Source organism: Callorhinus ursinus, unplaced genomic scaffold, assembly GCF_003265705.2.
Source record: "Callorhinus ursinus isolate GAN/ISIS: 27379988/994484 unplaced genomic scaffold, GSC_fseal_2.0 scaffold88, whole genome shotgun sequence".
In the NCBI taxonomy this organism is placed as follows: Eukaryota; Metazoa; Chordata; class Mammalia; order Carnivora; family Otariidae; genus Callorhinus; species Callorhinus ursinus.
The window spans coordinates 921,290-944,834 of NW_027397150.1; the positions used below are offsets into that span (position 1 = coordinate 921,290).

The 23,545-nt window shown below is 43.3% G+C and overlaps 1 protein-coding gene across 1 annotated transcript in view; it reads right to left on the reverse strand.

Annotated features, from left to right (window-relative positions):
• The window catches only part of SPTA1 (spectrin alpha, erythrocytic 1), a 78,040-nt gene that overhangs the window by 34,965 nt on the left and 19,530 nt on the right, over positions 1-23,545 (reverse strand). The window contains exons 17-27 of the mRNA XM_025860726.2: positions 21,993-22,236; positions 20,627-20,749; positions 13,225-13,442; positions 12,293-12,385; positions 10,238-10,375; positions 9,135-9,286; positions 8,357-8,543; positions 6,925-7,026; positions 5,658-5,749; positions 4,725-4,869; positions 3,752-3,933 (exon numbers count right to left, since the gene is read on the reverse strand). Coding sequence (XP_025716511.1) covers positions 3,752-3,933; positions 4,725-4,869; positions 5,658-5,749; positions 6,925-7,026; positions 8,357-8,543; positions 9,135-9,286; positions 10,238-10,375; positions 12,293-12,385; positions 13,225-13,442; positions 20,627-20,749; positions 21,993-22,236 — 1,676 coding nt within the window. The remainder of the gene's footprint in view (positions 1-3,751; positions 3,934-4,724; positions 4,870-5,657; positions 5,750-6,924; positions 7,027-8,356; positions 8,544-9,134; positions 9,287-10,237; positions 10,376-12,292; positions 12,386-13,224; positions 13,443-20,626; positions 20,750-21,992; positions 22,237-23,545) is intronic.

Here is a 23,545-nt window from a genome sequence, read left to right on the forward strand (position 1 = left end):
GGTGGCCTCATAAAATGAGGCCACCATTACCTTGATCCCAAAACCAGACAAAGACCCCATCAAAAAGGAGAATCACAGACCAATATCCTTGATGAACATGGATGCAAAAATTCTCACCAAAATACTAGCCAATAGGATCCAACAGTACATTAAAAGGATGATTCACCACGACCAAGTGGGATTTATCCCTGGGCTGCAAGGCTGGTTCAACATCCGCAAATCAATCAACGTGATACAATACATTAACAAAAGAAAGAACAAGAATCATATGATCCTCTCCATAGATGCAGAAAAAGCATTTGACAAAGTACAGCATCCTTTCTTGATCAAAACTCTTCAGAGTATAGGGATAGAGGGTACATACCTCAATATCATAAAAGCCATCTATGAAAAACCTACAGCGAATATCATTCTCAATGGGGAAAAGCTGAGAGCTTTCCCCCTAAGGTCAGGAACACGGCAGGATATCCACTATCACCACTGCTATTCAACATAGTATTAGAAGTCCTAGCCACAGCAATCAGAGAACAGAAAGAAATCAAAGGCATCCAAATTGGCAAAGAGAGAGTCAAACTCTCACTCTTTGCAGATGGTATGATACTTTATGTGGAAAACCCAAAAGACTCCACCCCAAAACTGCTAGAACTCCTACAGGAATTCAGTAAAGTAGCAGGATATAAAATCAGTGCACAGAAATCAGTGGCATTCCTATACACCAACAACAAGACAGAAGAGAGACAAATCAAGGAGTCTATCCCATTTACAATGGCACCCAAAACCATAAGATACCTAGGAATAAATTGAACTAAAGAGGCAAAGGATCTGTACTCAGAAAACTATAAAATACTCATGAAAGAAATTGAAGAAGACACAAAGAAATGGAAAAACGTCCCATGCTCATGGATTGGAAGAACCAACATTGTGAAGATGTCAGTGCTACCTAGATCAATCTACACATTCAATGCAATCCCCATCAAAATACCATCCCTTTTTTTTCAAAGAAATGGAACAAATAATCCTAAAATTTGTAGGGAACCAGAAGAGACCCCGAATAGCCAGAGGAATACTGAAAAAGAAAAGCAAAGCTGGCGGCATCACAATTCTGGACTTCCGGCTCTATTACAAAGCTGTCATCATCAAGACAGTATAGTACTGGCACAAAAACAGACACATAGATCAATGGAACAGAATCGAGAGCCCAGAAATGGACCCTCAACTCTATGGTCAACTTATCTTTGACAAAGCAGGAAAGAATGTCCAATGGCAAAAAGACAGCCTCTTCAACAAATGGTGTTGGGAAAATTGGACAGCCACATGCAGAAGAATGAAACTGGACCATTTCCTTACACCACACACAAAAATAGACTCCAAATGGTTGAAAGACCTAAACGTGACACAGGAGTCCATCAAAATCCTAAAGGAGAACACAGGTAGCAACCTCTTCGACCTCAGCCATGGCAACTTCTTCCTAGAAACATCGCCAAAGGCAAGGGAAGTGAGGGCAAAAATGAACTATTGGGATTTCATCAAGATGAAAAGCTTTTGCACAGCAAAAGAAACAGTCCACAAAACCAAAAGACAACCGACAGAATAGGAGAAAATATTTGTAAATGACATATCAGATAAAGGGCTAGTATCCAAAATTTATAAAGAACTTATCAAACTCAACACCCAAAGAACAAATGATCCAATCAAGAAATGGGCAGAAGACATGAACAGACATGTTTCCAAAGAAGACATCCAAATGGCCAACAGACACATAAAAAAGTGCTCAACATCGCTCGGCATCAGGGAAATCCAAATCAAAACCGCCATGAGATACCACCTCACACCAGTCAGAATGGCTAAAATTAACAAGTCAGGAAACGACAGATGTTGGCGGGGATGTGGAGAAAGGGGAACCCTCCTACACTGTTGGTGGGAATGCAAGCTGGTGCAGCCACTCTGGAAACCAGTATGGAGGATCCTCAAACAGTTGAAAATAGAGCTACCATACGATCCAGCAATTGCACTACTGGATATTTTCCCCAAAGATACAAATGTAGGGATCCAAAGGGGTACATGCACCCCAATGTTTATAGCAGCAATGTCCACAATAGCCAAGCTGTGGAAAGAGCCAAGATGTCCACTGACAGACGAATGGATAAAGAAGAGGTGGTATATATACACCATGGAATATTATGCAGCCCTCAAAAGGAATGAGATCTTGCCATTTGCAACGACGTGGATGGAACTGGAGGGTGTTATGCTGAGTGACATAAGTCAATCAGAGAAAGACATGTGTCATATGACCTCACTGATATGAGGAATTCTTAATCTCAGGAAACAAACTGAGGGTTCCTGGAGTGGTGGGGGGTGGGAGGGTTGGGGTGTCTGGGTGATAGACATTGGGTAGGGCATGTGCTATGGTGAATGCTGTGAATTGTGCAAGACCATTGAATCACAGATCTGTACTTCTGAAACAAATAATGCAACATATGTTAAGAAAAAAGAAAAAGAAGAAGATAGCAGGAGGGGGAGAATGAAGGGGAGTAAGTCGGAGGGGGAGACGAACCATGAGAGACGATGGACTCTGAAAAACAAACTGGGGGTTCTAGAGGGGAGGAGGGTAGGGGGATGGGTTAGCCTGGTGATGGGTATTAAAGAGGGCACGTTCTGCGTGGAGCACTGGGTGTTATGCACAAACAATGAATCATGGAACACTGCATCAAAAACTAATGATGTAATGTATGGTGATTAACATAATAAAAAAAGCAGCCTGAAAAGCAAAAAGGTCATAAAACGGTCATAAAGCAGTAAAAGCCGGTGGCACAGTTACTCGGAAGGGGGGAGTATTACTTCTGCATATTGATTTCATAAAGGGAAGAAGGCAGCATTTGACTTGTAATCTGAAATCAGAGCAGACTCTGTACGTACAGAGAGCTATGAGCAGATATGATTTGGGGGACGGCTGTGGATGCTATTTATTTATATTGTATGAAAAACTATAGCTTTCCAGAGATGCCAAAGTGGGGAGGAGGCTGCCAAGAGCAACTGCAATTATTTACCAAAGGCCCTTTTCTTTTTTTTTCCCAAAAGTATTACATTGTGAAGCACTGCTTCCTGGATCCTCAATTCCAAATGCTCCTCCCAGCAGATGGAGGTGATGGGGCAGAACGTGGCAATTGTTTCACAGATGAAGTGTCTGCTTGCTCCACTGTGATAATGTGTAGACTCTCTGGGAAGGCAGCGGAAGTTCTCTGGGATTTTATCTCCCCACGTGTAAGCTTATGCCCCAGTCCTTGTCTTGAGCCCTCTGACATGCAAACCCGTGCTCTTGCTGCCCACACTTCCTGAACATACCACATCTTTCTTACCCTTGGACCTGTGTGTGCTAGTTCCATGCATGTGTTAGGATGCATATCGGGGCTGTATTGTGTTCGACCATGGTTATGTGCACGCTTCTCTTTCCACTAGAAAGAAAAGTCTGTATTCTACAACTCCCGACATAGCACCCTGTGTATGGTGCATGCTCTAGGCTGACTTGATTGGCCTAGACGTGTCACATTCGTTCAAACTTGGGTATTCTGTGGCTTAAACCCCTGAGCCTGAGCTTTTTGTGTCTCACTAGAGGTACAACCTGGATGTGGACATACCCTCCAAACCAGCAGTGAAGAGCACCTCTACTCAGGCTGCTCCTAGAAGGTCTATGCAGGGGCCAGACATGGAAATTGTCCACCCCACCTGGCAGAGCCTGCCTTTGGAGCTTTACCTGGCTTGCATAAGGAACATGTAGAATTTCTGGGCCTCATTTAAGTTCTCCTTCCGATCCTCCGAGGACTTGAGCAGGTTGTCCCACGCCTCCTTCAGCTCCATCCCCTGCCTCCACAGGTCATCAGCGGCATCTGGGTGGGACTTACTGAGCCGCTCTGCTGTCTCCCCCAGCATGGTCACCTGGGGAGGTGCAAGAGTTCTGAAAATCAGCCAAGTAGAGCCATACCTGAATCTTAGCAAAATACCACTTCCGAGCCCTGCAATTCTCACTCCTCAAATAGACGTCAGGGAGGTACGAGAGTATCTTGCTTCTTTATAAAATAATGCCAACCCTTTTGGTACCCATGATAACTCCCTGAAGTAGTCAAACTTGCCATTGCCATACTTCTTTAAAAGATAAGAGGGTGTCGGGCAGATGGTTAAGTGACTCTGCTGATTAGTGGCAGCATCGATTATGAGCCCAAGGGTCCTGAGTTTTATTGTGAAGATCTTTTCAATATAGACAGTTTCTGTGCTCTTTTCACTCTGCATGATAAGGCCAAACTTCATGATGCCTCTGATTTATCCCAGAGTGTATCTGGCAAGTTCCAGAGCTTACTTGTAGGCCGAGTAGGATTAAGTGTTTTCAGTTCCTTATGAAGGAAACTGTAACACGCCTGGCCTGGGCCATCCTGGGGGTGGCCAGTCCCTCCTGGTCTGAGACTGCAGGCCTTCTGTATGGTCTAGGCAGTTGGAAGCCACTGAAGAGGTACCTGGACAGTAGAGGTCATTTCAGGATGTTTTCCCTCCATGTTAGAGGTCCTGGCCATGTCCTTTTGGTGCCCTTAGGGACAGGTGCAAGAGCAAGTATGGAGTAAGAGAAGGAGAAATGTGAGAGTAAGGGACTGGGGAATAGAAGCAAAGAAGAGGCCATGGAGAGATGTCAACGTGAAGACGGATGTGTTGGGACAGCGTGGGAGCGAATGTCTCACCTTTTCTCCCAGAGGCATGAGGTCTCTCTCAAAGATCTCATGCTGCCGCTGAAGGGCCTGGACGCTGAACAGGTCTGAGCCGGGATCGGCAGCACAGAGGGCCTGGTGCTTCTTCTCAATCTGCTCCTTCGTCTCGTCTGCTTCTCTGGCTCACGACAGTAAAAGACTTAGAGCGACAGTGTACTCCACAGGCAGCCCAGCCGGCTCCAGGGAAGTCCTTTCTATTCACCCCCGCCTCCATTCCTGATGTGCTAGAATGTAGGCTCGCTTCATCCTCCCAACAACTACTTGAGGAATAGCTACTGTTACCATTCCCACTTCCATGGGTGAGAACAGAGCCTTAAGGAGGCCATTTTCTCAAGGTTAGACCACTGCTAACTGGTGCAGCCTGTCTACACCAGGGAGCCTGACTGCAGAGCCGCCCTCTGCATGTCTGTTTCCCTTCTCCGAATACTCAAAAATTCATTTATACCGGGCGAAGGTGTTTGGTTACCATTTGGCTTGTTTGTTTGCTTACTTAGCTATGTGCATAGACACAGATTTGGAATCAGATGTAATAAATGGTCGAATCAGCAGTTAGAGACAATGTGGTATCCGTGGCTCGCTGCTGTCTACGGCTAGTTCAGAAATGTAATTATGTAAACCTCTTGTCTCTAATCAGATTTCATTACCTATCATGAAAACTGCTAATTATGTGCCATCATGAAAACTGCTAATTATGTGCCGGGATCCAAGCCCAGGCACTAGAAAATTTCAGCTGGTCGTATGGGAGGACCCCGTGTGCTGAGTAAGGTATCTGCTACAGAATCCCCGGACCCCCTCTAATCTCTGTCTCAGGTGTGTTCTACTAAAGCTGGGCCTCTCCTGAAGCAATCAGACTGGGGTTTTGAGTGGATTCTAGAGCAGCACTGCCTCTGAGGGTTACCTTCTCACCTTTGAAACACCTGGACAGCATGGGCGCTGCCGAGGAGCTGGCGCTGCTCCTCCGCAAGACTCTGCAAGGAGTCCCAGCGAGTATTCAACTCCTAAAAGAGGCAGACCCAATAGGTGTTAGCTAGATAACTAACTCAGGTAGCTCAGTGTTGTCCGAAGACCCGATGAGGTTTGAATCATGGCTGTTGTCAAGTGATCTCTTTTGGAAACTACATAGGTTTCTTCCCTCCCTGGAGAACTTGTGCTTGGCCCTCATTCATGAAGTTGAGAAAGGGATAAATTACTTCCCCAAATGATGTTCCAGGATGGAACCCCCAACCTTAGAGCAGCGACTGATGTTGGCTGCTTCAGAGACTACATCCCAATCTCCAGAAGATGAGTGGGACATGTTGCCTTGGTAGTTAGCAGCTATTATAATTCTGCATCCTGAATTGACCAAACCAAACTGCCACTTAGAGCTCTAGTTTCTGCAGAGAGTAAGTGAATTATTCCTGTGCACATTTTTCTTCCTCCTACCCCACCTCAACCACCAGAAAAGAGGCAGAGAACTCATCTTCCCTGGTTGAGGACAACCCAGAGAGCTGAACTCAACGTTCATTCGATCTTTTATGGAACCATGAGTCCCAATCTAAATCTAGAATGCCCAACTTCCTGTCTGTACCGACCTGTGATTTTCTCCTTCTTTTCTCAGATTTTATCAGAGCCTGTCTCTTCCAGTCAGCTTTCCAGACTAGCCCCTTTCCACTGTCATAGCTTCTTTTTTTTTTAAGATTTTATTTATTTATTTGACAGAGAGAGACACAGTGAGAGAAGGAACACAAGCAGGGGGAATGGGAGAGGGAGAAGCAGGCTTCCCGCTGAGCAGGGAGCCCGATGCGGGGCTCGATCCCAGGACCCTGGGATCATGACCTGAGCCGAAGGCAGACGCTTAACGACTGAGCCACCCAGGCGCCTCCTCCACTGTCATGGCTTCTTACCTACATTTTCTTCATATTCATGTATCTGAGCATGAATTTTCTGTGTCTGTAAGTGAAGTTGAGGGGAGGAGGGAGGCATGTGTTGCAATTTATAGATTTCAGATCGGTTTAAATATATACGTGGCTGGACTGCTTGAACTATCATCTTTGACCTTTCCCGAAGCCAGCTTTATACCTTCTGCCTGTCCAAGCTGATCTGTGGAATATGACTTTGAGTGTATTTAAGGGAAAGGTAAGAGCCCCCAGAGCTCAGTGTGGCAGTGAGGAAACATGGAAGGAGCTTTACTTACCTGCCGTATTTGAGCTCCTTCTGGTGTTAGAAGCTTTTCAAATAGAAGATCATCTGCCACCTTGTTGATATCCCTCAGCCGAGGCTCATTGGCCTTCAAATCCTGGTGGGAAAATTTGCCCAAAGCAGTATAAATTCCCTTCTCAGGAATCTTCACACCTGCCTGCTCATCTCTGCTCCACTTTGACTAAATGTTAATATCGCTAGCCTTACTTGCAACGCACAAGAAGCTGCCCTCCAATCTGCCACTAAGAAGAGTAGCTTTAAACTCCCTGACCCTGCTGGCCCTCGAGAACTTGGCAAGAGAGCTGCCATTTTTCTGGGGTGTGGAGCACATCCAACTTCCGAGATTTCTTAAAAATCTCTCCCAGATTACCTGAGCCACATCCTGTGCTTTCCTACCAACACAAACTCCTCTGCCTTCTATAGAATTTCATGGACTAAGTTGCAATCTGCTTGTGTTAAGATGCATTGTAGGAAATAGCTCTGAGGAGCTCATTGCAATGCCTCTGGGGATGATGTCATCCGTTACACTGTACAAAGGCCTCTAAATGAGCTTCCTCGTGGGAGTGTCATTCCTGGTGTTCTTTTATAATTTTGTCCTTGCTTCCTTTTCCTTCACTCTCCTCTTTCCTTATATATTCCATATGTGTATATACAATCCCTGTTTATCTATTTATCTATCATCTATCTATCCATTATCTATCCATCCATCATCTATCTCTCCATCATCTACTTTTCCATCCATCATCTGTCTATGTATCTATCATCTCTCCATCCATCCATCCATCTGTCCATCTATCTAGCCACCCAACAATCATCTATCCTCTCCCTCTACATTTATCTATCTATCATCTATCTATCATCATCTATCCCATGTATCATCTATCTATGTGTTGCCTTGAATTCTATGTGGAAGGCATCATAAGAAAATGAAAGGAAGGGAGAGGTTTATATTCACTGCTAGCTAACATATGGAATGAATCTGTGAGAACAGGGGATGGATGGTTTTAGGTGGGTAGAATCTTAGAAACTAGCTGTAGAGTCAAGTTTTTCTTCCCACCTTCCCACCCCAGCTTCTGCCCCATAGGTAGAGCTTCTGAAGAGTCCCACAGCCTCCCACCTCAACCTGGGATCCCAGAACGCAGCACAGTGGGGGGCTAGTGCTGAAGAACTCAGGGAGACCAGCACTCCCAGGAGGGTCTGGGAGTGGCAGGGACCACAGGCTGCAGAACCAAGGCCAGGAATCCCTTTGTATTTTCCTTCCACCTCTCATCCCCAGAGGGAGATCTGAAATGTGGGACTCTCAGCAGCTCTGGGAAGGATATTTAGCAAATGTGAAGTTGAAGAACCACTTAGGAAGAGGTGTGAGATAAACGGAAGCAGGGTCACCATCTGAAAGCCATCTGGAGGAGAAGGTTGCTCATCCTCACCGTCTGGAACTCATCAAACTTTTTCTGCAGCTCCCAGACATCATCTAGTTCCATCCCGGTGTTCTCTGCCTTCTTCTCCTGGATCCACTCTAGCATGTCGCCCGCCTCATAGGCCAGCAAAAACTCATTGTAACGTTGCAGTAGACGACGCCTGCGCTCTTCTGCCCTATCAAGGAGGGAGCGGTACCTGTGTGCAGAAACGGAGAATGGGAACGGTGTCGTGGAACATGGAGGAAACACTGAAGAGTGGAAGCAGGGAGAGTGAGAGGGGCCAGAAGGGGAGAGAGGGAAAATCAAAAGAACAGAGGAGGGGAGGGAATAAAGCTGGGAGGAAAACAGCATTGAGAGCAGAGAGACAAAACACACAGGATTCCATCAAAAATAATACAAATATCAATATTCCAACCGTGACCGGCATCACCCCTCCCCTATTCTCTAGACATGAGATGTTCACATGCCTGCCGACAGCTGGGTGAGAAACAGCCCGGTAGAGAAAACAAAGTTCACGTGGAAGTCAGATGTTCGACAACCCTCAGAACACTGGGCAGGGAACCGGAAGGCGTGGCTCTATGAAGTGCCTGACCTCAAGCAATTGACTTAATCATTTTCATACAAAAACTGAAGTATTTCAAGGACCCGAAGTTTACTTTTAGCTCTTAAAATCTGAGAATTTGCAATGGCATCTCTAATTTAAGAGCTGCAGAGTCATGAGAAGTGTCTTTGCCAACAAGAAATGTTTAGCCAAGTACTGTCCAGTTCTCCTGCCTCTAAAACATACTGGTTCTCAATCTGTTCCTGGCGCTGGGTGATGCTGCTTGGTTCTTCTCGCTGCCGCTGCGGTGGTGTGGGAAGTTCATCCTGAGCCAGTTTCCTGACATAGACAGCAGGCACAAAACCTTGGTGGTCGCCAGATTCCACCTTCCACCAGTCCTGAAGAGAGAGAGAGAGATCCCCACTCTTCCCTTAGTTCTCGAAAAACCACAAATAAGAGAGGCTTCAACTCTCAGAACTAAGTAAGTCTGTACGCACGGGCACAGGCTATGGCTGGCACGGGCATCTCCTCCCCATCCCTTTCCCAGACTACCTAAAAATTGTGCATGGCCCTGAAACTCACTTATGTGGATGCTTTGTGTTTAAGTATCACCCTGGGCCCCACAGAGCAATTTGGGGGTGTTATACTGACCTAACACTTTGGAGTCAATATCCTCGGAGCATGACATGATGACAGGGAGAAGCCTGAGCCAAGTGGGATTGGCACATAGCCTATTTGATCACGGACCATCCATCCTGCCTCTCTAAAATTCACTTGCCTCAGGGCAACAATATCCCAAACTCTCTTCTTTTCTTCCCAATAATTTTTGGAAATTATTAGAATGTAAAAAAATCATTTGAGCTCTTATGAAAAGAGCCAATATTTTGTCCCTATTCTTACAGGCTCTTTCACAGACCTGTCTCTCACACATTACAGAAAACCAAGTTGACAAAAGACTTCTCTTTTATCAGGTTCCTCCTCTCCCCAGCCATTGTTGTTCCAGCACTGGAACCATTGGCACGGAAGAGGGACAAACAGAGATGAAGAGAAAGGGATAATTTAGTATCACAGAACTGTCATTCATAGCTTCTATATCTTTGGGCAACTTACTTAGGCTCTTTGAGTCTTCATTTTGTTAACTGTCATTGGTATTATAACTCCAAAGATATATACAGGATCTTAACACAATACCTGGAGGAAAGATACTACTTAATAAATTATGGTTATTTAAGAGAGACAGTGATAGAAAAATGTTGTTTGGCCAAAATGTGGATATCTGGCAGGGCTGAGAGAGTTGACCATGGAAGAGCTGTCTTGCTGATGGGAAGAAGGTTAGAAGAGAAAGGCACCTTGTTGATGGAACTGAGCAAAGTTAAGACATCATCTTTCTTCATGGTGACTTCTCGATTGCTGCGGGCCTGGAAGTCATATAAAGCCACGACCCTCTGTTCTCGAGCAGCTCCCTCCACTGGCACAGCCTGTTGTTGCTGAACAAGAGCAGGAAGCAGATCATGTCAGTCACCTGCTGGAAACACGTCTCTATTCAACCCCATGGTGGGGAGAGCCTCGGGCTGGACCCTCCCACACGGCTGCCGGTAAGAGGGAGATTGCAGTATGCCATTCTCAGACACACCGCTCCACCTTGACCCTTGAGGGCACACGCAGGCGGGGAAACACGAGCACAGAATGAGCAAGTGAGGGTGTAGATGGTCAGAAACATAGTGAGTGCTCTAAGCCACCAGTTTGTAAAGCAGGTAATAGAGGATTATATGCACCAACGTTTCAGAAGACTGTTCGAGAAAGTGAAAGACCCACTATCTCTCATCACCTTCTGTATTTCCCAGGCCTCCACTGACAACACTTCCAACCCCTTCACCCTTAAATTATTACATCAACGAAATGTGGGCTTTTTTTTTTTTTGAGATGGGTGACCTAGAGCACAGGAAAGGCCACAGAACTGTAAAAACTGACACTGTAAACTGAGATCAAAGATCTTGACTCTCTCTTTAACAAGCAACCTGCTCTCCAAGGTGTAGCCTTCTCTGATTTATGCTTTCTGCAAATATCATACCTCTGAGAGAATGAACAGACTACAACATGACTTTGTAAGTGGTGGCCCACCCCTGTTTCGAATCAGAGTGGAAGATGTGTGCCTCCCCTTATAGACCCTTTTGATGTTATATCCTTTGAGTATCGTGTTTCCTCAACATGCACAACGCAAACACCATCTGTTCTTGTTTAGGCTCCACCGTGCAGGCTGAGGAAGGCACGGCGCACAGGGTCCACACACACACGGTGACCTGGCATGTCCCGCCCACGCCTGCTGTCTACTCCCAGGCATGAACTCAGAGCCTCTCCTTAGAAAGGCTGTACCAGGCGTCTCTCTTTTTCCGTCTGCTACTGCAAGGGGGCGCCCCCGTCATTTAGTGGGTCCCAGCTTTGCCCCTCTTCAGTACCAGCTCTCAGCGTGGGCTCAGGCTCCCCGCCATCCTCACCTTCTCCAGCATTTGCATTACCCATTTCCCAAATACACCTGATTATTCTGTGCTTTGGTGCCTTTGCTCTCATAGCTTATTGACGAGAAAAGCCCTTCTCCTTGTCTACACAGTAAACCACCTTAAAAAAAAAAAAATAACTCAGATAAAGTGGTTCACCTCAGCCGTGAGAATCTTCCTACTTTCCAACATTCTTATTTCAGGTGAGGGGAACACTCCTTCCCCTGAGACCCTTTCTCCTGTCCATATATCTATCATATGCACCTATTTGCTGAACTTCCTGATCTCTAGTAGACTGGAATTTTCCTGCAGTCAAGATTATTTTTTATTCAAGGTTGCATAAGGTCGACATTTAATAAGTATATAAAAAACGACCAAGAAGGAAGTTAAGGAATCAGGAAGGACTATAAGAAGGAGAGGTGTATATAGAGGGGGCTAGAAAGAAATAGGAATGGGGCACCTGGGTGGCTCAGTCGTTAAGTGTCTGCCTTCGGCTCAGGTCATGATCCCGGGGTCCTGGGATCGAGCCCCACATCGGGCTCCCGGCTCCGCGGGAAGCCTGCTTCTCCCTCTCCCACTCCCCCTGCTTGTGTTCCCTCTCTCACTGTGTCTCTCTCTGTCAAATAAATAAAATCTTAAAAAAAATAGGAATGGAAATATAAAAGGAAGGAAGATGGAAAGCCAGAGCATATCAATGAGCACGTGATCGCACTCACCAAGAACCTCCTGTGAACTAAATCTCGGTAAATTCTACAAAGAAGCGACCATTCCTGCTTATCAGGCCCATAGAACTTAGTATTTCCTTTGCAACTATTTCCTGGGTTATTAGAAGTAAAAGCCAGTAGTAAAGAGAATCCCGTTTCATTTGGCGAGGAGTGTGGCTCCTGGCATCTCGACGCCTTCTCTCACCTGGCAAGCTGCTGCCTGGTCCCGCAGGGCTTGCATGCTGTTCCCAAATGCACTCAGGTCCACCAGGAAGGCCTCGTGCTTCTTCAGAAGAGCCTGGAATTGTTGATGAAGGATCATTAGAATTGAATACAGGAAGAGCACTAAGCATTCCTGGGGGTCATTCAGCTATTGTTTTGGGTTATTTCAATTTTCCTAATTCCGGGTAAGAGACAATTTCCGTCTATAATAAAGAGGGTTTGTTGTTGTTGTTTAACTCTAAATTTGCAAGTATCAGGAAAATAGGAGTTAAATGATCAACAATTTCAATATATTCAATACATTTGCTTTAATTAAAATGAAGTCACAATTGCGCAAGTAGTTTATCAACACACATCACAGCTAGAAGAGGATGTTGTTAATGATGTTATTTTGTGGTATTAAACACTAGCATAACTTTAGATGCCCACCGCAATTATTTTTAGTGCTGAAGTTTTGTTAAATACTATGCCAGCTTCTCAGGAGACCATGAACAAAACAAGAAGTGGACATAGAGGGTAACTATGACCTTTGAGGTTCTTGTTCCAACATGTCTGCCTAATTTTATGTCAATAAAGTAATTAAACTGTATACATCTTAGAACCATGGTTGGTCTGTGAGATCCCAAGGTTATTCTGGGAAATTCAGGATGGGACCAAGACAGACATGGATCTCTGGTCATGCCTTTTTGGGTTTAGATAATCTTTAAGGAATCTATGAATCTCCGTGGGATGAGGAAAATGTAGTGTGCCTTTTAGGATTTGTGTCAACTCCGAGGTTATCCCAACCAAGGGAAGGCCAAAGGTTATCACTCTGGAAACACCCAAATAATCTCACAGAACCTATAGCTGTCCCACAGGCTAATTTGATACCATTTGGTGAGTACTAGACAATGTTTACCCCCATGCCCACCTTACCCCAGCTGCTTCTTCATCAGCCCCATAGTTAGTGTTGTCTACAGTAGGTTCCTTCTCTTGAATCCATGCTTCTGCTTCATGCAGGTCAGCCAGATACTGCTGGAACTGGACATTGGCTTCAAGATCATTCTGCCGTCTGGCAGCCCGAGCCTGGAGAGACTCCATATTGTCATTCAAACTCTGGACTCTAGAGGCCACATCTTCTGCAGCAAAGTGCCCTATGTAGGAGTTATAGAAAGGGTGAGTATTACCCTCATTAACATCACTATCCTTTAATCCTCTTGGTGACCTGAGAGAGAGAAAGGGAGGTATGAGGCTGCTGCTTTATGTTGCCAGTGTAGCAATTTACCTAAATTCCTGGGAGTTAGAATGTCATGAGATGGAACATCAGTAGGTGCTCATGGAGGTTGGGTGTGTATGTGTGGTGGTGAAGGGGGTGGTATAGTCTCTGGTACACTGACTTGAAAACAGAATACCTAGGTGTGGGTCCTGCCCAGGATTCCAAAAACGTGTGTTCTCTAGAATAAACAGAAAATCCAGCTGATCGTCAATTCTCTCCGGAAGGGATTTATCACCACAGGACCTGTTCTCCCACCCTAACAACTAGAAAACAGGACAGACTGCAACATATGCCAATGTCCAGACCACAGGCAGAGGACTGTGACTCCTCAGAGAAGGGAAGGAAATGAGATGTGCCCCCATGTGCAGGGCAGTCTCTGGGCTATAGGGCTGGGGGTGACACCGCACAGAACCGGCTGTCACACTGAGCTGAGCAGGCAGAGTGACCCGGGGTAGGGAGGAACACCCGAGCTCGAGGAGCAGGGGGCTGAGGAAGTGCACCACACACAGAGCCTCGGAGATGTGTGGGGGGTGCCCTCGCCTGTTTGAGACTTGCGTGCACATGTCAGGAGGCTCCTCAAGGTGAGGACAAGGGGATGGAAAAGCTGGAGGCCCAAGTCCCCATGACTCACATAGGGCTGCAGGTAGTTAACATCAGCTCCCACCAAAGTGGACCAGAAGAATTACACCTCAGTATTGGACCCGTCGCTAAATCAGTTCCAGCTTAAGAGTGTTCCCTGGAGGTTCCAAGAGGTTCAGTGATCGCCAAGCTCAACAAACAGAGAAAACTGCACCAAGTTATATTGTAATAAAATTTCTGAAAACCAGTGATAAAAAGCTTAAAAGAGTAACAGAGGAAAGAGATACATTACACACGGAGGAGCAGAGATAGGAGTGAGAGCAGACTTCGCATCAGAAACCCCACAAGTCAAGAGACAATGTAGCAGCATCTTTAATGTCCAGAAAGAGAAAAACTATCAATCAAAAATTTACGTCTACTAAAAATGTGTTTCAAAAATGAAGTCTTTAGACCAATAAAACTTAGAGGATTTATGGTTAGCAGGCCTGCACTACAAGAGCTATTAGGGAAAACTCTCCATGTAGAAGAAAAATTATGAGGTAAAAATATCAATGTAGTCAAAGGAACAAAGAAGAAAAATATGTGAATATATGTGAATAAATATAAAAGGGTTTTTTTCTCCATTCTTAATCTCAATGCTAATTGACTGGTAGGCAAAATTAGTAGCAATGCACAGTGGGGTTTATAACGTATGTAAAATTAAAATGTGTGACATCAATACACAAAGGAGAAAATAGGAGAAATGGAAACATACTGCTTAAGGATCTTATTCTACACATGAAATAGTATGATTTTAAAAGTTAGAATGTGATGCATTAAAGATGTATACTTAAATCCTAGAACAGTGGCTCTTAAATTTTTGCTCCCGGAATCTCCTTATAATTTTTTTTATTCATTTCAAGTTTTTATTTAAATTCCAGTTAGTTAACATACATGGTAAAATTGGTTTCATGTGTAGAATTTAGTGGTTCATCACTTACATATAACACCTAGTGCTCATCACAAGTGCCCTCCTTAATATACCTCACCCATTTAGCCCATCCCCCACCCACTTCTCTCCATCAACCCTTAGTTTGTTCTCTATAGTTAAGAATCCCCTTATAATTTTAAAAATTATTGGGGACCCTTAAGAGCTTGTGCTCATGTGGTGATATCTATTAATAACCACCATATCGGAAATAGAAACAAAATTTTAAAACAAAAGAATATCCAAGTATATATTCTATTAACCACTAGGGCAAAGGCATTATCAAACATCATGCAGAAAATTTCACTGTGCACTTACAAAAGAATGAATATAAAAAAGGCAAATAATGTCTTAGCATCAATATGAAACCCACAAAACCATAATCGGAGAATTACTACTCTAGAATAAGCACATATGCACACATCTCCCACACACATGTACCCCACAGAACTATAGCTAACAAATATGGAGATAAAATGGAATCATAATAAATACATAATTAATCCAAAGAAAGTGAAAACTGATGGACAAAGAAAAATGAATAGCAAGATGCTAGATTTAAGCTTAACCTTATTGATAATTGCTTTAAATGTAAATGGCCTAAACAATCCCATTAAAAGGGAGAGATTACCCGGCTGCATAACATAAAAGCAAAGCCTAACTATATGCTTTCTATAAGAAATCTGCTTTAAACATAAAGAAACAGAGTACAAGCAAGAAGATGGAGAAACATACATTGTGCGAACATGAATCAAAGACAGCTGTTGTGGCTGTATCAAAGTTGCACCAAGTAGCCTTCAGGGTATGACCAGGGACAAAGAGGAATATATATCATAATGTTAAAGATTTTAATTCATTAAGAAGACACAACAAGTCTAAATATATACGCACACAATAACATAGTTTCAAAATACATGAAACAAAAACTGATAGAACTGAAAGAAATAGATGAAATCCACAATTACAATTAAAGATTTCAGGAAAAAAAAATAAGACTAGTCACTATAGTAAAACAGCAACTGCAAATAAACATTTTTAGGTTTGAATCCCTCAGCTGAGATCTGAATTTTTGCTCAGCAATGTGAATTTTAAACTATACTTATGATAGCTGGAAGCTGGCTGGCAACAATTTCTTCTTCTTCTTCTTCTTCTTTTTTTTTTTTTTGGCAACATATTATTCTTGAATCAAGGGAGGGATGATCCGGTGTAATCTATGTTGCTTATAGCATACCTGGAATTTGATGTTTGGTTTCGAACATCATATTTAAGCAGTAGGGGTTTCTGAAGATGGGAAGCCAAGAGGAGAGATACTGAGATTACATAAATAGGAATTTACAGAAATGGTACTATTACAGAATACGCATGCTTCTCTAGTGCCCATGGAACATTCTCCAGAATTGATCACATCCTAGGTCACAAATCAGTTCTCAACCAGTACCAAAAGATTGGGATCATTCTCTGCATATTTTCAGACCACAATACTTTGAAACTAGAATTCAGTCACAAGAGGAAAGTCAGAAAGAACTCAAATACATGGAGGCTAAAGAGCATCTTGCTAAAGAATGAATGGGTCAACAGGGAAATTAAAGAAGAATTTAAAAAAAGTCATGGAAACCAATGAAAATGAAAACACAAACTGTTCAAAATCTTTGGGATACAGCAAAGGCAGTCCTAAGAGGAAAGTATATAGCAATACAAGCCTTTCTCAAGAAACAAGAAAGGTCTCAAATACACAACCTAACCCTACACCTAAAGGAGCTAGAGAAAAAACAACAAATAAAGCCTAAACCCAGCAGGAGAAGAGAAATAATAAAGATCAGAGCAGAAATCAATGAACTAGAAACCAAAAGAACAGTAGACCAGATCAACAAAACTAGGAGCTGGTTCTTTGAAAGAATTAATAAGATTGATAACCCCTTGGCCAGACTTATCAAAAAGAAAAGAGAAATGACCCAAATAAATAAAATCATGAATGAAAGAGGAGAGATCACAACGAACACCAAAGAAATACAAACAATTATAAGAACACAGTACAAGCAACTATATGCCAGCAAATGAGATAACCTGGAGGAAATGGATGCATTCCTAGAGATACCTCAACTAACAAAACTGAACCAGGAAGAAATAGAAAACCTGAACAGACCGATAACCACTAAGGAAATTGAAGCAGTCATCAAAAATCTCCCAACAAACAAAAGCCCAGGGCCAGATGGCTTCCCAGGGGAATCCTACCAGGCATTTAAAGAAGAATTAATACCTATTCTCCTGAAACTGTTCCAAAAAATAGAAATGGAAGGAAAACTTCCAAACTCATTTTATGAGGCCACCATTACCTTGATCCCAAAACCAGACAAAGACCCCATCAAAAAGGAGAATTACCGACCAATATCCCTGATGAACATGGATGCAAAAATTCTCACCAAAATACTAGCCAATGGGATCGAACAGCACATTAAAAAGGATTATTCACCACGACCAAGTAGGATTTATCCCTGGGCTGCAAGGTTGGTTGAACATCCACAAATCAATCAATGTGATACAATACATTAATAAAAGAAAGAACAAGAACCACATAAACTTCTCACTAGATGCAGAAAAAACATTTGACAAAGTACAGCATCCTTTCTTGATCACAACTCTTCAGAGTATAGGGATGGAGGGTATATACCTCATATCATAAAAGCCATCTATGAAAAACCTACAGCGAATATCATTCTCAATGGGGAAAAACTGAGAGCTTTTCCCCTAAGGTCAGGAACACGGCAGGGATGTCCACTCTCACCACTGTTATTCAACATAGTATTAGAAGTCCTAGCCACAGCAATCAGACAACAAAAAGAAATCAAAGGCAACCGAATTGGCAAAGAAGATGTCAAACTCTCACTCTTTGCAGATGATATGATACTTTATGTGGAAAACCCAAAAGACTCCACCCCAAAACTGCTAGAACTCATACAGGAAATCAGTAAAGTGGCAGGATATAAAATCAATGCACAGAAATCAGTGACATTCCTATACACCAAAAACAAGACAGAAGAGAAATTAATGAGTCAATCCCATTTACAGTTGCACCCAATACCATTAGATACCTCGAAATAAATCTAACCAAAGAGGCAAAGAATCTGTACTCAGAAAACTATAGAATACTCATGAAAGAAATTGAGGAAAGACATAAAGAAATGGAAAAACGTTCCATGCTCATGGAGTGGAAGAAATATTGTGAAGATGTCAATGCTACCTAGAGCAATCTACACATTTAATGCAATTCCTATCAAAATACCATCCACTTTTTTCAAAGAAATGGAACAAATAATCCTAAAATTTGTATGGAATCAGAAAAGACCCCGAATAGCCAGAGGAATGGTGAAAAAGAAAAACAAAGCTGGTGGCATCACAATTCCTGACTTCAAGCTCTATTACAAAGCTGTCATCATCAAGACAGTATAGTACTGGCACAAAAACGGACACATAGATCAATGGAACAGAAAAGAGAGCCCAGAAATGGACCCTCAACTCCATGGTCAACTAATCTTCGACAAAGCAGGAAAAAATGTCCAGTGGAAAAAAGACAGCCTCTTCAACAAATGGTGTTGGGAAAACTGGACAGCCACGTGCAGAAGAATGAAACTGGACCCTTTCCTTACACGACACACAAAAATAGACTCCAGATGGTTGAAAAACCTAAACGTGAGACAGGAGTCCATCCAAATCCTAAAGGAGAACACAGGCAGCAACCTCTTTGACCTCAGCCACAACAACTTCTTCCTAGAAACATCGCCAAAGGCAAGAGAAGCGAGGGCAAAAATGAACTATTGGGACTTCATCAAGATAAAAAGCTTCTGCACAGCAAAAGAAACAGTCCACAAAACCAAAAGACAACCGACAGAATGGGAGAAGATATTTGCAAACGACATATCAGATAAAGGGCTAGTATCCAAAATCTATAAAGAACTTACCAAACTCAACACCCAAAGAACAAATAATCCAATCAAGAAATGGGCAGAAGACATGAACAGACATGTTTCCAAAGAAGACATCCAAATGGCCAACAGACACATGAAAAAGTGCTCAACATCGCTCGGCATCAGGGAAATCCAAATCAAAACCTCCATGAGATAACCACCTCACACCAGTCAGAATGGCTAAAATTAACAAGTCAGGAAATGACAGATGTTGGCAGGGATGCGGAGAAAGGGGAACCCTCCTACACTGTTGGTGGGAATGCAAGCTGGTGCAGCCACTCTGGAAAACCGTATGGAGGTTCCTCAAAAAGTTGAAAATAGAGTTACCCTATGACCCAGCAGTTGCACTACTGGGTATTTACCCCAAAGATACAAATGTAGGGATCCGAAGGGGTACGTGCACCCCGATGTTTATAGCCGCAATGTCCACAATAGCCAAACTGTGGAAAGAGCCAAGATGTCGACCGACAGATGAACGGATAAAGAAGATGTGGTATATACACACAATGGAATATTATGCAGCCATCAAAAGGAATGACATCTTGCCATTTGCAACGACGTGGATGGACCTGGAGGGTATTATGCTGAGCAAAATAAGTCAATCAGAGAAAGACATGTATCATATGATCTCACTGATACGAGGAATTCTTAATCTTAGGAAACAAACTGAGCATTGCTGGAATGGTTGGGGGTGGGAGGGATGGCGTGGCTGGGTGGTAGACATTGGGGAGGGTATGTCCTATGGTGAGCACTGTGAATTGTGTAAGACCATTGAATCACAGACCCGTACTTCTGAAACTAATAAAAAAAAATCGTAAAAAAAAGAAGATGATAGTAGGAAGGGTAAAATGAAGGGGGGAAATCAGAGGAGGAGACAAACCATGAGAGACTATGGACTCTGAAAAACAAACTGAGGGTTCTAGAGGGGAGGGGGGTGGGGGGATTGGTTAGCCTGTGATGGCTATTAACGAGGGCATGCATGTAATGGAGCACTGGGTGTTATATGCAAACAATGAATCATGGAACACGACATCAAAAACTAAAGATGTTATGTATGGTGTTTAACATAAATTAATACAATTAAAAAAAAGAAATGGTGTTATTAACTATCAAGGATATAATTGCTTTAAATGTAAATGATCAAAATAAATAAATGTAAATGATCTAAGGCAAGTCTTCACAGATCTGGAAATTCCTATGCGGGAAAAGGACCTGATTTGTTTTCTGAGGCTTTATAACTTCAATTCTAAATTCTAAAACTTCTGTGGAAGAGCATATTGATTATTAGCACAAAAATATTTTATTTAATAATTTTGGCTTAACTGAGAATACAAATGACTGGTTTATGAGGTAGGGAGTTTCCTGTTATTGGAATATATAAGCAATATTTTATCATCATTGTATCTGTCAGAAATGACCAAGGGGATTTTCTGCATTGAAAGGGAACATGAATCGGATATCTTTAAATTCCCATGAAGCCCTAAAATTGAACAAACTTCTTCCCTTAAGTTTAACATAGTGACGATTGACCAATTCAACCTGAACCATACATACCTTCCTCTACCATTTTGTTTCCCTTCTCTGTTATCGCTTGGATGTGTGGCTCATGACTGGCAATGTTATCCTGGATGACTTGGTGTCTGTTCAGAAGCTTCTTGGAGACAATCAGGTCCTTGCCTACAGAGAAAAATAATTTCAAGGCCGGTATTGTTCTAGTGTATGGAATAAGAAGAGGCTACTCTACTTTTTATAACTCTTGGACCTACAAGTTTTTCCCTTTGAGGCTGTAATCCCCGAGTGGGCTTCCTGAAATTTATACCATTTGTCTGAATTAACTCTGCTCAGGGTTGTTCTTCCCTTTTTCTCTTTGTATTGAAAAAATTCAAATCATTATTTTACAGAAGATAATAAATAAGTCACTGTGTAGGTAGGAATGCAAGTAACTCTTCAACTAGAACTTTCAATATCATGCAACCAATTTTGTTTCAGCATATTATAGTGTAAGAAGCAGAATCTTTCACTTACTAATCCCTATGCATGTCAGAAAGTTATTACATCCTCTAATTTGGTAGAGGATTTCACCATGAAAATGGTGTGTTATATGTTCTAAAGTTTTCTTTGTAAAGATTAGAAATAACATAAAAAATGCTTCCCTTGCTACTAACATTAATAAGCACCAACTAAATGCTATTCATTGTTAATTTCCTTCACCTTCTAAGCCCCCCATTTCTAGACGTCAACTCCCTATCTCCCATCCATGTGTTTCCCCCCCTTCCCTTCAAAATTCCCTTCCCTATACTTCCCACTAAATGACTTTCCAGAAACTCTCCATGCCCGTCCACACTTCAAAAGTCTTGTCTCTTCTAGAAGTTTTCCTAGACTGGCCCCTCCACTGTCACCATCATCAGTTCCTCATAGATGTCCCCAGTATGTGGGTATGAAGTTTGCATTCCGCATGTATCCCAACACTGGCGATAATGGACAGCTCCCAAAGGAAAGGGGAGGTCTGTACTTTCTCTGCTGTCCCACCCCTTTTCTCCTTGTAGTAACTCAGATCTTCACAGAAGGGAGGCACTGACACTGTGGAAAAAATTACTCAGGACCTCAAGCACCAACCATGATGGCTCAGGCAAGGGCCTTGGCAGTAACTTAAGTCAGAGCAAATAACAAAAGGCTGAGCCCTCCAGCTCTTCCCAGAGGCCTTCTATTCATGGTTTGCTTTAAGAGGTAAACTCTTCAGTATGAATTTTAACAAAATCTTCTACGGAAGATGGGAAAATGGTTCCTGAGTGTGAAGGGGAAGAGCTGAGAGCAAACTGTATCCACCACGACCACATCCCAGGCTGTCCCAGATCTCTCTGACAGTCAGTACACCCTGGTCTTCTCCTATGGCTCAGCCCGCTCATGCTCAGGGTCTAACCAAGGTAGGTGGAAGCCACTGAGGGCTCAGTCTCTTGGATCCAGGCTTCCTCATCCTCTGTGTCCCTGCAGATCTGATGCAGGTGGAGAAAGTCAATGAGCTTCTTTTTCCGGGTGCTCAGTGGTTCCTGCAGAGCTTCAAACTGGGACACCAGGGACTCCTGCCTTGCTTTTATGTCCCCCGCATCGGGATGGTCTATTTTTTCAAAATATGCTGCCAGGTCTGTGAGGGCGTCCACCTGATCCTGAGGGAGAGATAGAATAGATGTCAGGAAATGCCATCGTTTAGTAGAAAGGAGTGGGGGTTCAGCACGGGGAGGCTTCGGGGAGAATCAGCTTCCCCCAGTACCGCGTTACGACTTCTAATCACATCTGTGAGCTAGAGTGGCAGGGGATGCTGAATTGAGGACCACATCGTCAGGCAAGAGCTATTTATAGGAAAGTACTTCTTAAGCCTCATTTCAGAAAGACAGACTATATACAGAGTGTGCCAAGGAAATCAGGGAAACCGCGTATACAGAGTCTTAACTGTCGGGAGTGTTAATAAACTGTAGCTAATTGTCAGAGAGTGTTAACAAACCGTGGCCCGGAGGAACACAGAGGGAGCCTTTCTGTCTGCTTCCTCTCCCACCCTCGTCCCTTGCAAATGAGCTGCGGGTGTAACTAACACAGAAACTTCCCAGGCTGAAGTTTGTGGCTTCCCAGGAACAATGTCCAGGAGATGAAATGAGGTGTTTCCAAAAGGAATCTCACTGTTTCGTTACCTTGTTTCCACCTCCATCAAGCCATCCCTGGAGCTATCTAAGAGACTGGGTTCATTTCCTGTTTTCTGTTTCCTGTAGATTATTCTGTCTTTCCCATTTAATCCAAGGAGCAGACATCATAAAAGTTTATTTTAACAGGACAGATCAGTAGGACTTTCTAGGGAACAACAGAGTCATTTTTAAGTACAAGCTAGGACCCTGTGGATGCAAAAGTGAGTCAGTTAGAAGTGGGTTCTCTACTGGGTTCTCCAGAAAATCACCCAGTGTCCACACTCTAACTTACTGGATAAATTCAAGTGACAGTCTGGTGGGATGTCAGGGGAATAACTCTGACACTCAGAGCCTGCACATCCACATCCTAGTCCTCGCCCTGTTGCCAATTTTCTCTGTGACCTCATGGAAGTCACTTCACAGCTATAGGCTTCAATATTCTTAAATAAAATTAAAGCAGTAGGATTAAAGATATTTTCAAGCTTTGACTCATAGAACGCCAGAACAGGAGGAGGCAATGTTGTCCAAACTTTGTGGTACAGATGAGCATATAGAGATATGAGAAGGTGAACAGATGCACCAAAGGTCCCATAAGCAGCGAGTGATGAGCTGAATACGAAGCCCAAGTTTCTGGAGTGAGAGTGTGATGCCATATGTAGGGGAGCCCACAAAGCCACCCCAGCCATGGGGTTCTGACAACCGCACCCAGGACAATGGCTATACCAGACAGGGTCTTAGGAAGGGTCAGCTGACCAACTAAAATTTTGGAATTTTTGCCTTTGGTTTCTTGCTCCCTCTC